Source organism: Medicago truncatula, chromosome 1 (genome assembly GCF_003473485.1).
Source record: "Medicago truncatula cultivar Jemalong A17 chromosome 1, MtrunA17r5.0-ANR, whole genome shotgun sequence".
NCBI lineage: Eukaryota > Viridiplantae > Streptophyta > Magnoliopsida > Fabales > Fabaceae > Medicago > Medicago truncatula.
In genome coordinates, this window is record NC_053042.1 from 8,633,442 (window position 1) to 8,649,338 (window position 15,897).

General features: G+C 33.7%; 1 protein-coding gene across 3 annotated transcripts; it reads right to left on the reverse strand.

Moving 5' to 3' along the window:
• Nucleotides 1-12: 12 nt before the first annotated feature.
• On the reverse strand, nucleotides 13-14,488 carry LOC25482228 (Fanconi anemia group J protein homolog). Of its 3 annotated transcripts, XM_039833468.1 has the most exons (29): nucleotides 13,969-14,488; nucleotides 13,817-13,871; nucleotides 13,606-13,681; nucleotides 13,190-13,254; nucleotides 13,061-13,105; nucleotides 12,870-12,970; nucleotides 12,632-12,773; nucleotides 12,338-12,399; nucleotides 12,187-12,260; nucleotides 12,025-12,095; nucleotides 10,399-10,486; nucleotides 10,253-10,325; nucleotides 10,055-10,150; nucleotides 9,284-9,392; nucleotides 8,080-8,173; nucleotides 7,908-7,991; nucleotides 7,787-7,832; nucleotides 7,676-7,717; nucleotides 7,252-7,448; nucleotides 5,966-6,010; nucleotides 5,662-5,690; nucleotides 5,449-5,570; nucleotides 5,306-5,353; nucleotides 4,545-4,669; nucleotides 4,143-4,438; nucleotides 987-1,854; nucleotides 745-816; nucleotides 295-414; nucleotides 13-213 (listed from the first exon to the last, which is right to left on the reverse strand). In XM_039833468.1, the coding sequence occupies exons 1-29, from the start codon at nucleotides 14,291-14,293 to the stop codon at nucleotides 178-180; spliced, it is 3,606 nt and encodes a 1,201-aa protein (XP_039689402.1). In that variant the 5' UTR covers nucleotides 14,294-14,488; the 3' UTR covers nucleotides 13-177. The 3 variants fall into 3 exon arrangements, with proteins under 3 accessions (XP_039689402.1, XP_039689401.1, XP_013466223.1); XM_039833467.1 differs by having other exon boundaries at nucleotides 13-185; nucleotides 266-414; nucleotides 7,676-7,832; XM_013610769.3 differs by having other exon boundaries at nucleotides 7,676-7,832; nucleotides 13,969-14,487.
• Between the last annotated feature and the right edge of the window lie 1,409 nt (nucleotides 14,489-15,897).

Here is a 15,897-nt window from a genome sequence, read left to right on the forward strand (position 1 = left end):
TAATTCTGTAAGTAAATTAACAAAATGAAAATAAATTAAGATCTTGTAATGATAACAAAAATATTTACACCAGATGCACTGACGACAAAGTCATTCTTTGATTCAATTTTCGAGAGAACGCCATCCCTACCTCAATTATTGCCAAACTGCACTATAGAATTTCCAATCATACCAGTTTCAACATTCTGCATAAGGCGACCCTCTTAGTTTTGGCTGCATCATTTGAAAAATAAAACAAATAGTATAAGAGAAAGGAATAACCAACCATTAACAGAAAATTGTTTAAATTTTGACCTTTGATTTTCTAGACTTCCAGACTTCTGATTTCCCTGGTTGGGGAACATAAGAATATTTCTCAAAGGAATTTAAGGCTGCAACTCCATCCATGCCAGAGTCGGTAATTGGTGAAAAATCCTAAAGCAATTAAAAAGCGATTATCTAACTATTTATATTTCACAATAATTTCAAAAGTAAAGATGAAACTTATGTATTGAATATAGCAATAATCACTTTCTTAATTCAATAAAATAATTCAAGGTCAATATACCAAATAGGAAATAAAACGAAAGCAAAAGACCATTTGGTGTAGTTTTAGTGTTCCATATCTTCAATTCAAATTATAGCCATAAAATTATTGCTTTTGGCATTACACTAGAAAAAGTATTGGTTATTCTATTGTCACTCAACAGCAGTTAAATATTAGCTTCATGCAAAAGAGTAGCTAACAGTATGATTTAATCTTACCACTTCCTCTGAAGCACTTTTTCCTGCTTCTTCTTGGTATTTCACTTCCAAAGAATCAAAGAAAAACAATATCTGTGGTGAATATGTTAGTGAATGCAACAATTAAAAAAACAGCAAATAGAAGAATTGATAGTTGGAACTGGACCAGTTGAAACAGCAGATAAGGATAAAAAAAGTACAATCAGACTTTAGATTTAAGCACTAGTGAAATAAGGTTGTCTGATATTAGTTGTAAAATTCACCTTGTCAAGTAACTTAGCATTTGAAGAATTGGTTGCCATGATCTGAACTCCGAGCAAATTGTTGGTATTACTGCAGAAGGGACAAAAAATTGTGCTGAAAACACACCCATCTTCTGGACACCATATACCTTCTTCCTGTGTACTTTTAGGTACTCTATTGCAAACACGTTGATCAACAAATGAAGAATCAGTAACAATAACTGGTACACTCTTTTCTGCATCAGCGGTGTATGTTGCAAGTCTTTTTTTCAAAAGGAATCTCAAGTGAACAATTGATGATGAAATCAAAGAGCATGTAAGAGATAGATGGTTCTCATGTCGTCCCAATGGGTTTTTGCAGAGTGAACAAAATAGCAGTAACCTTTTGTCTAGTAGAGGGATGGTTAATGAACATGAACCAGGTAAATTGCTTGTTGGTAACTGAGGAGATTGCAAGTTTGAAATTCTTCCCAAACTACATTCAGTTTCATGGGTTGCCTCTCTAACTTCCACTGAGCTTTTTGTGTACCATTTCGGAGTGCTGACAGAAGATGCTTCATGGTTTTCTTCTTCAATGAGGTCTATATATGGTACGACCGTGGGCTTTCTCCTTTTCTGATTGTGAGAATTAACACTCGAATTCAAAGATGATTCTGGAATATTATTTGCAGTTACACTCTTTTCGGGAGTGACTGTGTTTGATATTTTACTTCCAGTAGTTGAAGACACTGGAAAACTTGACGAGTGATCCTCAATTATGGTGCAATCAGAATTGTCATCCTTAGAGTAATATGCGCTGCCAGCACCACTGGCAATATGTGAAGATGGGCTTTCCTTGACGGTGGGGGTTTCATCATGTGTAAATGTCACAGATGATGCCTCAGTGAACCTAAAAGAGATCTAAAGCATTTTAGTAGATAAAAAATAACAACCTTTTGTCCAAATGCAGCTGAGAATTAAGATACTAAGGTCGGTTGTTCATCCCCTAATTGAAAACCGCAAATATCTCCCACCCAGAACATGAGAGAAAGACATACAAGCATAAGGTAAAATCCTACTTAAATTTCTACTTTTAAGATTACATTTTAACAAAATAGTTAATCCAAGCAAGATCAATTGGTATTGTAGTTTCTGTAATTTCTGTGTATCTAACCAGACTGCACAAGGCTGTATTTACAATAAATACAAGTTAATGTGAGTGTTAATTACAACCCTGATTAGCAACTAATTCAGGATTGTACAACTAATGCATACCAACCTCCTCTCGTTCCATAATCAACACATTACACATTGATAAGGAATGGCCCAGATGGGTATTGGGAGACACAGTTATATAAAGTATTACTTTTCTAAGGGACTTATCAACCTAAATTGCTAATTGGAAATAATCAAAATTGTCTAGACGTCCATCACCCTTGACAACAAATCAGCAACATGGTTATCGTTCCCTTTCTTAAATTGTACCTCAAAATCATACCACAAGAGCTTGGACACCCACTTTGGCGGTTCCTCTTCAGCACTCTGTTCTACAAGTTATTTCAACTTTCTTTGGTTTGCACGAAAAATGAAATGATTCCCCTTTAAGAATAACCTCCAATTTTGCAATGCAAGACTGTGGAATAAGTTCCCTTTCATACACAGATTTTAGCCTAACCCTGAAGCATTGGTTTCAATTTCAAAGGGTACCTTGAAAATTGGTATTTCCAACGGGAGTAATTCCACCACTGATTCCTTCAAAGCTGCAATGTTGTCATGGCCTCCTCTCCCCACATAATATTATTCTTCAACAATTGAGTCAATGGTAACACCTCTTAGGTGGCAGCTCTGTATTTGTACTAAGCAAATCCTGAGCAACTCCTCTAATCCTTCCACCAGATCCACCTCTTTTAGAGGACACAATGTTAACATCCTCAATTTCACATAATAAGCTCCAATATTCCAACTTGTTTGATTTAGACAGAAGATGAATGAATCATGAATGTTGAATATCTGTTTATTATCTTACGGGTTAATAGGTCTTTACCCCCTGTAATTACAGGGGGGGTAAATAAAAAAAAAAAAATTTACAGGGGGAAAACCGGAAATGACCTATATTACAGGGGGGTAAAGATCTATTAACCCTTATCTTACAAGAGAAGGTATTGGATCTCTATATATAAATACCGAGCCACCTAACTAACTGAAACAGAATGACTTCACCAAATGTTCAGATATAAAATCATGGGATGCATAAGTCAACCAATTCAATCACCCTTCCCCAAAATCGGAACCCCATAACTTAAGGATTTTCGTGAGGTCATCCTTGCCACACTACCCATGTACAATTATAGTGGTTTCCCTTCTCAACCTTCAGTCTCATGATCTCATCTACCCCTTCGTTCTCCTACTACCAATTCTTTCCTATCCTTTCCAAGAATCATAAAGTGTAAAAAGCTTACGAACAGGTCATAAGTTGTTTTCATAATTTCTTCCAAAGAGTCACAATTGATTATAACAGTAGATAAGATCAAATAAGCCAATCCAAATAGCACTTGTGCTGGTCATAAAATCCCCTTTAAAAACCTCTTCCTCACTCTCAATCCCACCCAAAACTCAGAATGCCCAATTGTATGTTTATTGAATGGAAGCTGAGCAAAAGCTCTTACAATAGCAAAATAAAAGATAAATTGTAGAAGGAAATGATCCCAATCAACCCCAGAGCCATGCTCCTCAGAGATAGAGAAAACTCTACCTAACCATAATGGTCACTCTAATATTCTTGCATAACCAACAGAATTCACTCACCTCACTATTTATACTACTCACGCATAACAAACTTGCCGACTAAGCAGCCTACCCAACCTTTATTACCTTATACTTTTTCTTTATCAGCCCTCATTCGGGTCTCTATCACACCCGGAGACCTGGAACCTTGGGCCCATTTGTCTCTTCCTTCTTTCTATTTCTTTTGTTGCACCCATTGTTAATGGGCCTCCTATTCACAGTAGACCTATGACATGCCTGTAATTTTTTATATATGATGGCCAAAGAGCACAAACTTGGTGGTATAACTAAATAAAGATTCTGGTCAACACTGACTCCGCAAGCTAGATATGTTCAACATTAAGTTTAGTTGCCAAAAAAACACCATCCAATTAAAAATAAAATGTTCAAAAACAAGGGGGAAAACAAGAATACCTTTCCGTCAGATTACAACATTGGAGGTTAATATGGTCTTTGAAACTGTATGTGTTACTATTCCTTGGAGCTGATGGCTGACTTTCGCCAAGATTGTGAGAGCTCAGACTCGGTGTGGGAATAGAGATTTTATCCTCAATAACCGACGTCTCTTTCTCAGCTCCATTTCTAGACTTGTTCAGTTTCTGATTTTTCTTCTTTGGAAACCACATATTTCCATCCTTGTTTTGAACACCATCATCGTCATTTAAGTTCAAATTCGTTGTTGCATGCACTGTATCCAAGCCATACCGCTCCTACATCAAGTTAAACGCATCAATAATTCTTTCGCACCAAGCCCAAAAAAGTAACATGGATGACTATATCAAAGGTAAAACTAAGCCAACACGTCATGTCATGTACCTTGGCATTCTCAAAGAATGATTTTAGTTTCTCCAGTGACAATTCAAAACTGTCATACACTCTCAAGGGTTTTCTTAACCACTTCGAAATAAATGCTTTATTCCTTTCTTCACGAAAGCGTTCATCTAATTCAACAATAACATTTACACTTATTATGGTAAAAATGGTCCAAAAACAATATCAAATAAACCATAGTTCAACAATAGACCACACAGCAAAAAGGGGAAAAGACAAGGAAACAGAACATCTTGATTCTAATTTCTAAACCAAAAAGATGGTTTGAGACAGAACTGCCTGCTCTCTAGTTATTCACCAAGTTATGGTGTCTACAAATATCCAAAATAACTTAGAAGAATCAGTTTTGAACAAGATAATACAAAGATCAAAATTTAAAAATCACCAAGGTAGTATTCCTTACTCTAGAAAACTTGGCTAATTCAACCTTCCTTCCTTTCCAAATTTAAAACAAGTTTCTAAATTCTAAATCTAAAAAAGACAGAAACAAGATAAAGAGAAAGTCTTGGTTGGGGCACATACCCAACACTTCAATTTTGGGCACATACTCACATAAAACTAACAAAATTAAATAAAAAGTATTTAGTCAAATCAATTGATATATTATAATTTTATTTTTCTTTAATTTTTATTTTGGTTTTGTGTGTGTGCCTAAAATTGAAGTGTTGGGTATGTGCCCAACCAAGACTTTCTCCAAGATAAAAGGTGGAAAAGAACTGAAATAATTGGCAGTTCAGCATGATTACCCAATAGGATGATTGCTCCATAATCAAGTCTATGTCGTATACACCGCCCTGCAAAATGTAGAAGGTAACCAACATAGCTAAGAAAGAAGAAAAAAAATCTGCTTTGGTTAGAATATGATAAATAAATCAGAACCAAGTTTTACCTGCTGCTTGATTTAAAGCTCGGAATGCTTGGTGGCAGTACCACTCATTTCCTCCTAACAGTTGTTTAGATGATTTGAATGTGTCGTTATACTTCTTCTTTAGTGCAACTTGAATATCATACCTGTTACAATAAATCAGGCAGTCAGAGAAATGTATTCCCCCTGTAGGTGCCTTATCAAGAATATTTACAATAGAAAAGAAAGTATTCTTACATGTTTGGAAATGGGATACCAACAATGATCTAGGATTGTCAAGAACGTACAACTTTTATTTTTAGTTAAAAATTACATTGATTATTAAAACTAGTGTGCATAATCTGTAACCAAAGCCATTGTAGGCTAGCTACAATTTTACCATTTTAATAATCGTAATAGTAAACCTTTATTTTTCTTTTAATAATCTGAAAATATACATTATTTTAATCAACTCAAGATACACCGTGGCCAAATAAGACCAGGATATCTCCCCCTCCTTAAAGTGAACAATAAGTAAATTTATAAGTAGAAAGAAGGATACAACTGCTCTGGCATTATCATCAGAGAAATCAATTCCTTCAGAAACCTGCAAGCATTATATAAAATACAATCATATAATGAGCTCATTTGCACATTTGTGGTGAAGGTATATGTTGAATAAGAGAAAACATGGTATAAAATGCTGAAACTGTGTCTCAACTACACAGTGGAGTCAGTTTCGTAAACGCTTGAGGCAATATAGAAAATATAGGGTCAATTTAATAGTCATGATAAAAGAGACAAGATATTATAAGTCATATTTTGCTTTAATCTAGCAATTGTTGAGTCATTAGCATACAAGAATAACTCGATCCTGTCTCTTTATCATATCTTGTCCACCTAGATAAACTAGACAAATTTCTATCTTGATAGGAGGGTTGGATTAGAAACCAATAGGATCGGCTAGGAGCTTGTTTCAACATTAACCCTAATAAAAATATCAATTTAAAATATAATAAAAAATATTTAAATTAAAAATAATAATAAACATAATTTTAAAAACGATATGTAATCTTTAAACACGCTTAATTTACTATTATATACGATACAAAAAAAAAACAATAAAAAAAATCTAATAAAATTTAAATATTTATAATAAAACTAAAAATAGAAAATTATATAAAATTAAAATTGTAAAATAATAAACTTAAACAGACCAATATATGTCAACTTTTTATCTTACAAGCTGGGTAAGCAGATATTTATTTATCTTATACCATTTAAAATATTCACATCAGTATGTTCTTTTTTTCAATAACTGTGTTTTAATCGTAGTTTATTTTAATTAAATGAAGCACAAAGAAGGAGCTGGATAGACTTGCTGGTTAAGACTTTTGCAGTTGATTTTTGTTTACTTTATAGGGTTTTAGATAAAGGAGAAAAGAGAAAAAATAAAGTTTTGATTGAAATATGATTATGTTTATTATTTGATTTTATGATGCACAAGATTAAGCCTTGAATTCAATTTAGAATAATACTAGACTTCTAATTCTTATCAAAAAAGGAAAACAAAACATGATAGTAATTAAAAGTATAAAACCCAATCCTAAGAGATAATATAAAAAGCTATAAGATAAAATAGTGTTATGTTTTGAAATTAATCTTAGATAAGAATATAATGGAATAGTTTCATGCTCCATTTTTTGGAATGGAGTAGATCAAAATGAAAATACTGTTTCCCTCGTGTACTACTGCAGCACTTCTAACTTTCTAAAATGTAGCAAAAATCAAATTGCAAGTACATAATTTTTAAGCAACATCTAAGGGATGGGTAAAATTGTGATGCACCTTTCCTCGACAAACACCAAGTAAAGCTGCTCCTCCTTTCTTAGTATCCTGTATGGAATCAACTGCATGGAAGTGATTTAGATCAGTTTTCTTAATCCTTCTTTTCCTTCCAGAAGCAGGTTTTTTGTCATGATGAATTGAGTCATAATAACCCTTCAATGTAAGTTCAAAATCATCTTGGCTTCCCCCCTTTGATTCTGCATACCAAGTACAAACATAATACAGTTTCTTAATTCAACCCAAAACAATGTGACGACAAGAACCTTTTAGATATTAACAACAAAACAAATTAAATCTTCTTAATTTAAGGTTTGCATTTTTAAGAAAAAAAGGATCGCCAAAAGAAAAGGCAAATAAATAAACAGAAACTACAATCTTCAATCTATTTTCATTGAGTATTAGGAAGAAGATAAGGATTACTCACCAACAAAAAGGGGCTTTTCTGCCTTGAGTCGAGACCATTGACCTGTTTCAGACCATCGGGTGCATAATTTTTCCATCAATTTATAACTTGGAAAGAACACAAGACAACCACCTGAAACAATCTTGAAGATTTCCTCTAAAGATCTTCCAACTGCATCCTATACCAAAACTTATAATCACAGATGTATTCAAAGAGGATAGAATAGTGAAAAATAGTTACTGAGGATGGATACCTGGAATGCATATACATCAGCAGTTTTGTAACTTGCATTCAAAGGATAATTACCAGGACCAGTGGAGATTATAGCAGGCCACACCTGTACTCAAAAGGTTATTATTTAGAAAACAGGCACTTACATGACAGCAGATAATCAACTTTAAGGATAAGAGAGAAGTAGCACAGACCTGTGAATCAGTATCAATCACATGTGGAGCTTCAAGATTAGTTTCAAACTTAACTCCAAGTTCAGAAGAAAACGACATCATTGGTGACAGTGTCCTAAAAATACCCCAAATCGATAAGTCGATGATACTAGAATATTGCTACGAAACAGAGATGCTATTAACTGAACTCACTTCTATACAAGTTTTGACCCTCATGCCAAGTGTTGCAGCAGTTAAGAAAACAAATAACAATCAGCAATATATGATATTGATATATCATATTGATCACTTATTTGGTGAAACTTTAACCACAAATGCTTAATGCAGCGTTGCCTCACTGGAACCGAATTTCAACAAATGTTTTACACAGAACATGCCATTAGAAATCGGGTTATTTCTGCTACTCAGACATAGCATTTGGGCAAAAGCACCAACTTTATTATGCATGCTCAGAACCCCTGGGGTTATAAGGAAAGATAGGTTTAAATAACTTGTTAGTCTATGTAATACGCCTCAATTCCAGCTTTGGTGCCTTACTGCCTGTAAAAAAATATCTTACTGGTTCGAATCCCTATGGAAAAGTTATTTTTAGTCCATGTAATATTTATCCACAACATAATTGCATCCTTGTTACACGTGTACCGTATTTATTAATAGAGACCGTATAGGGACTGGCTCCAGCATGGACAAGTATTACAGGGACTAAAAACACAGTATAGGGACTGGCTCCAGCATGGACAAGTATTACAGGGTCTAAAAACAAGGACTAAAAGCAGATTTCCTATATTTCATGAATTAAAACAGACCGTAATTTTTTAAGGACTAAACCAGAAAATGTGCACATGGCATGGATTAAAGAGATGTTTAAACCAATGCAGTATCATGTTAGTTTGGGGGATTTTAACATAACATTTGAGAAGGTTAACTCCATTGATATCTATATAAAAAAAGGTTTGGGCCATTTCCCAGCAAGCCAGGTCCACATAAACCCAGGGCAGGCTATATGAATATAATTACATGCTTACATGAAACTGGACTTATTTGGCCTGAACATAATTGGCCCGTTATCAATCTGACCCATCAGGCTATTTTATAAAATCAGGCTGTTTAACAGGCATGTATGTGCCTCTCAAGAATACATGGTTGGAACAAAAGCAAAAAAATTATAATTAATGTCCTCGACGTGCAGACACTTGGCCCCTGAATGCAGATTCACGACGCTTACCCAGAAGTCAATATGACTGATAACGAAAGATCGGCAACCTCTCTAAATACAGCAGCTGGATTCAAGCACCACAGACTTAAAGTGTGTGTCCAGTTCCCAGAAGCTCTTCCTGACATAGAATCAAAGAACAGTACTCATATTGATGCAGAAATTTTCAGGCAGAGACAGCAGAGATTTACTACCATTTGAAACTTTTACAATGTCATTAATCAATTTATCCTGCTACTAGTTTCCCAATCATGCAAATAGAAGCCATCATTTGTCTTCACAAACTAACTACACCATTTTATATATCTAAGTTCAAGTCTACTTTTTCCTTTATTAACAGATTAAGTTCTGATGACGGAATAAAGAGTAAGTACATTATGAACAACAGCTTCAATATCAATACAAGAACCCATATAGCATTCTAGAACTTCTTAGCCTGTTAGGTTTAACTCAACCCTAGCTCAACTGGTGAGAATTACCCCAACCTTATAAGTTACTTTTGCCAAATGACCGATATCACTAGTTGATGTAGAATATAAATACATTGGAAATAATTTGATTCTTTATATTTAATATTAAAAAAAAAAAAAACTTTCAAATTTCTCTACATAAATGTTTAATATTTGATCATTTATATTCTCATATTTGAATTTTACATCCAAAATTTCCATTCATAGAATCAAAAGGCTTTCAAACCATTTCCCATTTAGCTACATGTGGATAACAACATTGACATTTGGGGTTTTGCTTGACATTATTGATTGTTGGACTGCAACTACTTACTATCATGTTTTCTAACAGTTCGCTGAAGAGCAAGCTGGTAATCCAACATATGAGATCCATTTTTTGAGAAGAAATAAGATAGTGATGAGAATAAGCCTGAAATGAGATTGATAAAGATCATTGGTAATAGCAGATACTCTGAGGTAGGTAAATAGCTGAAAAACGAAATGTGTGTGTTAAAAAAACATAATCCCGAACCTTCCAATGTTATCACTGACATGCCACTTAAATGTGGTTCATCTTCTTCCAAGTCAGTATAAACTTTGATTGCCTTGATAAATGATCAAGTTGTCAAACAGCATGCAAAAATAAGAATAATCCAACATGTAAAACAAATGAGATACCTTAGTAGCACATTCTAGCAAGATAGGGAAGCACTGCTTTGAAATATTTGCTTCTTCAAGCTCTTGTAAAGCTTTATCACCAGTCCAACTGTAGATAAAAACGGCTTATGTTAATAAATCACGGATATAGCTTTTACATTACGAGGCTCTAGATGATACATAGGTTATATATTTTTTCAAATACCAATTCAAATAAGGCAAAAAGATTAACTTAGTTATAAGCAATCCTTTAGTTCTCACATAGTTAATGAAATGCACCATTTCAAAAAAAAAAAAACTAAACTAAAGCAAACAAAACCCATGACCCTTCTCCCTCATTTCTTCACTTTTCCATTTTCATTTTCTTCTTCTCTGTTTCAACAACACCCCCTTTCTATTTTCCATCTTACATTCAACTAAGTAGCAGGCTGCTAGCAGATCCAAAGTTAGAGCATTATCACACTTTTAGTAAGCTTTAGTTTGTAAACATGATTCTGATATTGGGAGTATTGAAAACAGAGGGATACTCTGTCGAAATTTTCAGTAAATCATAATTCAAAAGAGGTAGAGGAAGACCTAGAAAAACTATAACAGAAACTATTAGGAAAGATTTAGAGGTTAATGAATTTGATCAAAATATAGTTTACGATAGAACATAAAGGGACGTCAAAATAGTGACCAAAAAAATAATGTAATTTCCCAAGCATATTTAACTTCTTGTTCCTTATTAGGAGTGAAACTGGTATAAAATGTAAGATATTATAATTACAATTAACGGTAACAACCCAAGCTAATCAGAAAGAAAACAGTACCATGCCAGGATAGAAGGAGCAACAATGTTTCTAATAAAATTGTATCGTGGAAGAACATGACAGCGTAATCTCCTTTTCCCAATACCTCAGCTGGATCTGATTATTTAAAGTTTAAAAAAACTTATAGTTATATCATAATGTTATCCCATCCATGTCAAAGTTTGTTCAGATAGTTAAGAAGAATAGTTTGAATTCGGACAATAGTTTATGCGATTTAAATCTGAATCAGCTTCTAATTTATTGTCACTATTTATTATCCTCTGTTTTTTAGTGAGTTTGGATTCATGGTGTGGTGTGACTTTCTCTCCTATCATTTGCGATTTTGGTAAAAGACTAAATGTTTAATTACTTTGAATGAAAATTGATTTTCTCTATAGTCTATGCCATGGTTTGAGTGTAAATGATAAAAAGGTAGCATTTGTGTTAAGTTTATGTTTTATATCAAATATCAAACTTTCTTTTAGCGTAGAAATATTCAAACATAAACCAATTCACTTCAATTTCAATAAAACCAACTACATAATATCATGTTCACTAAAAGCATATTTATTAAACGCTCGCCCGAACTCACACCAAGCTGTATCTGATTGGTTGTAATCCCTAATCACATCATGATAGACTGCCTTTATATTCCAGCACTGTATGATGCCATTTTGATAAGAGGAAAAACTTATTATCTCTTCTCCAAAATCGCACTTTACATTGTGTTTATATCAAGTCATAGCACACCAACTTCTATAATACTTGGGATCTTTAGAGTGTCATATTTAAAGTTACCAAATGAATAATAATCTTTACAAAATATAATTAGAGGCATACAGACTGATAAACTTACCATGACACATAGTGCTGAAAGTCACGTTTTTCCAGAGTAGTTTTCTTGTGTTCCATCCAGCTAGTAAGGCCCTGAACAGATGCAGTACTCAGTAAAATATACATTCACTGAGGATAAACTCATACAGTCAAGCATTTCAAACCCAATATCTAAACTAATTACCTGTGTCATTTCATACAGGGGTAGGTAAATTGCAATATCTGAATGACAGAGTTGCTCGAGCTCCATTTGTAGTTCTTTTGAAAGTATGACCAATTAGTTAACATTGTCATTAAAATGATAAAAACAGAAGCTATAAAGATTCAGAACATACTGTCCAATGTATCCTCTTCAATATCCACACTACCAGCATCACGACTAATGTCCTCTATATTGCTGCAAAGTGCAAACATGTAAAGGTCAGTTATATAGGGAAGAAACAGATATAAGCTACTGCCGAAGTTTAACTCAGCTCTAGCTTGGCTTGCATAAAACTGATGTGAGAAAAAAAAAAAAACATCTGGAACCCATAAATAATTGTAAAAGAAATAATAAAGCCAGCACAATTTAACCCAAATCCTAACTGTCTTGTTAACTTGCAAACAAGTAGAAAAGATGCACAACTTACTGAGCTTCATCGAATATCACGATGGCTCCTTGAATATCCACCTCCATTGCTCCCCGAATGACTGGATTAATGATGTAGTTATATGGACAAAATACTAATTGTGCATCATTTGACATAGAACGGGCAGCATAATAAGAGCAACCTGAAAGAGGGTATAATACAATGCTTGTAATTAACATGGATTAGTGTAAAATTTAAATAAATAAAAGGCAAAAATTACAGCAGTAAAAAACCTAACCTTTCACCGATTGTCCAACTTTAACGAGATCTTCTATGTCATGCACCTCATTGCATCCTCCTTTCTGAAGGGAAGGGTGAGCTTTGACTTTCTGTACACTTCTGCTTAGCGGGAAGTTTCTGATTCCAGTTACTTCAAGAAGACTGGTATAAATATGTATTAAAAGCATGTGTGGATAAGAATACACTTACTTGAACTCTGGACATCCTATTACTTTATCTTTCAAAAGTTGTTTGCTGAGAACATTTATGAAATATATCAGTATGCATAATATAAATAAATTCTCATAAATAAAATAAAAAAGGTGAGGTAAAAGCAACCATTCTTCGTCTATGTTCTCTCTGCCACGTATATTTTTATTGGTGCAGTAATGCTTCCGTGATGCCTAACAAAATAAGAGGGGGGAAATACTCAGCTAGATCCATATGATTTTAAGATTATGGTGCTTAACGTAATATATCTCTCAGTATATGCAAATATGACAGGTAAAATGGCATGGTAAATTTCACATAAAACCTCGACTAAATTAGAATCCTTATCATATTAGTTGGTATCTCACTATCTCGCCAACAATGCTATATAATTTAGTTGTAATATGATTGACAAACAAATTAAATTGACAGATTAATATATTAAATAAGTTCACATTGTTCAAAAAGACATATGTGTATAAATTTCATTGAGAAAAAATGACAGATTCAAAAGGATCATAATGCAATGGGTTCCTTCGACCTACCAGTAAAGCCATGGGCACCCTGTATGAAGTTTTGCGCAATTCACGAACCAATTGAGTAATTTGTGAGTGTGTTCTCCTAGTACATGAGAAAATCAAAACAAAAAATGTAGTTAAATTTTAGGATATAGAGAAAGGCATTGAAATTCTGGAACAATCTAAGGTAACAATTTATAAATTGAGCAATGGTAAGAAATGAAGAAAAAAAACGTACGAGGCATAATAAATAGTTGGAACTGTCTTTTTCTTGAGCTTCTTATTGGTAGGTTCTGATGATGAAAGTGTGATTGATTAAGAAAGATTATCCAAATAATAATAATAATAAAATAAAATGAAATGAATTGGAATTTGAAGGGCGATACATACCTAAAGGAAGTAGAACCTCGTCGAGAAGAAATCCACCACCGTTAGCGAGAGGATCGGCGGCGGTTTGCGGAGGGGTGGGTTTATAGTGTTGCTGCCAAGCGAGAGAGGAGCAGAGAAGAGAAAGGGATTTACCGGAACCGGTGGGGGACTCCAGTAACGCGTGAGAGTGACCTTCATTCTGAGCTCGATTAAGGGTTGAGATAACTCGACCCATAAACGCGAATTGAGAACCGTAGGGTTGGTATGGAAATTCGACGGGAAGACCTCCGATGTGGTATACATTTTTAGGGTTAGGTTTTTTCTCGGCGGAGGAAGAGGAATACATTTTTAATTTCACAGTTTTCACTACTACGGATCACAGGTGGTATTAGTGCTCTTCTGTATTTTCCTTTCTTTAGGCGGGAATTCTGTTTTCCTTCTTAATTTCATTTTATCAAGGCGCCAACTCTTGAAGCTTCTCACTTACACTTCGTCGTTTATTTTTTTTCTTTTCTTTTTTGCGATAACTAATACACTCAAGTGAGTTGGAATGCCTTGATGGGGGATATTCATCAATAAAATAAGGAGATACTAGACTTTTCACTAATATAGATGAAGACTGTTTTTGAACAAATTATTTTTAAATTGCTAGTTACGACTAACATGTATGATATTTATATTATATTCGCAATAAGACAATCGAATATAATGACATGAAACAAAATAAATTTATCACAACTTTTCACTAATATAAGATTTTATCTTACAAAAGTAGTCTAAGTTATAAGTTTTTGCTGGATGGGGTAATAAGAACTTGATCACTACTTGATATTTTTTAGACAACTTGATCACAACTTAATCATATTATTGTCCTCCACATGTTTGATTGTTTCCATTGTGATCCAATTCAATTCATTGTCTATACATCCAATAGCTTATTTTGTTGTTTCATAAAATAAAAATAAAAACAATAGCTTGTCGCAAAAGTGTGTCTAGGAAGCTTATTAATGCATTGTTCAATATCAGTGATTTATGATTTTTAAGATTGAATTAGTAATGTGACATAAACACACTTCAATGGAATACAATTGTATTTTACTCTTTATTCTCTTTCAATTTTACTAAAAGTGTGCCAATTGATTAGGAACATACCTAATATGCAAACCTGTAGTTTTTGAAAACTTGGAAATAAATTGATACTTCACTTGCTGTTAAAAAATAAATAATTTGATACATCACACAACAATAGAACCCATATAAGAGTGTGAAAGCCACTAATCCAAGATGACATCACTTCACTATAAAAAAACACGTGGGAGTGCTCTTGTCTTAAAACAATATGACTTTCTTAGGAGAATTGATGGTTGTTCTTTATATAGTTTGTAAAATTAATGTATTAGAATATTTCAGCATAACTATAACTATAGTTTACATAAGTATTCAACACCAATAAGTTGGTCAAGGACTTACACCATTACAATGTGGGAAAAAGAGTGTTATAACAGCAAACCACTAAAAAATTCATCAAGACACATTGTTTGCCTCAATTGAAAGAAACTTGATCACTTAAACTCAGCAAACTATACAGAGGCAACTTCTGCCACAGAGAAGCATGAGTTGCACAGTTATAAGGCACCTCTCACAAAATACAGCAACAGTCTAAATGAATTCGGCAAGCTGAAAAACAGTGATATGGATAGCCTGCAAGCCACATCTCTCTTGATTGATACATCAACTCCCCACTGAAGATACAATACAGCAACCAAAATCCTGAAACAGTATGCATATATCAACACTGCAAAAACTACAACACACTACTGAGACAGAGCAACTCCAACTCGAAAACAGGCTAAATCAAAGGCAAAATGACCAAACTATCATGACTTGACTTCCCCTTTTTTGTATAAGAAAACATGTCAAAAACAATAAGATTAAAGAAAACATGTAGAG

Coding starts and splice junctions, on each gene's coding strand:
- LOC25482228 (XM_013610769.3), bottom strand. CDS start 14,293: ATGTATTCCTCTTCCTCCGCCGAGAAAAAACCTAACCCTAAAAATGTA. Junction 12,400..12,631: donor GTGATATTCGATGAAGCTCA/GTAAGTTGTGCA, acceptor TGCACTTTGCAG/CAATATAGAGGACATTAGTC. Junction 6,011..7,251: donor TTGGTGTTTGTCGAGGAAAG/GTGCATCACAAT, acceptor TAATGCTTGCAG/GTTTCTGAAGGAATTGATTT.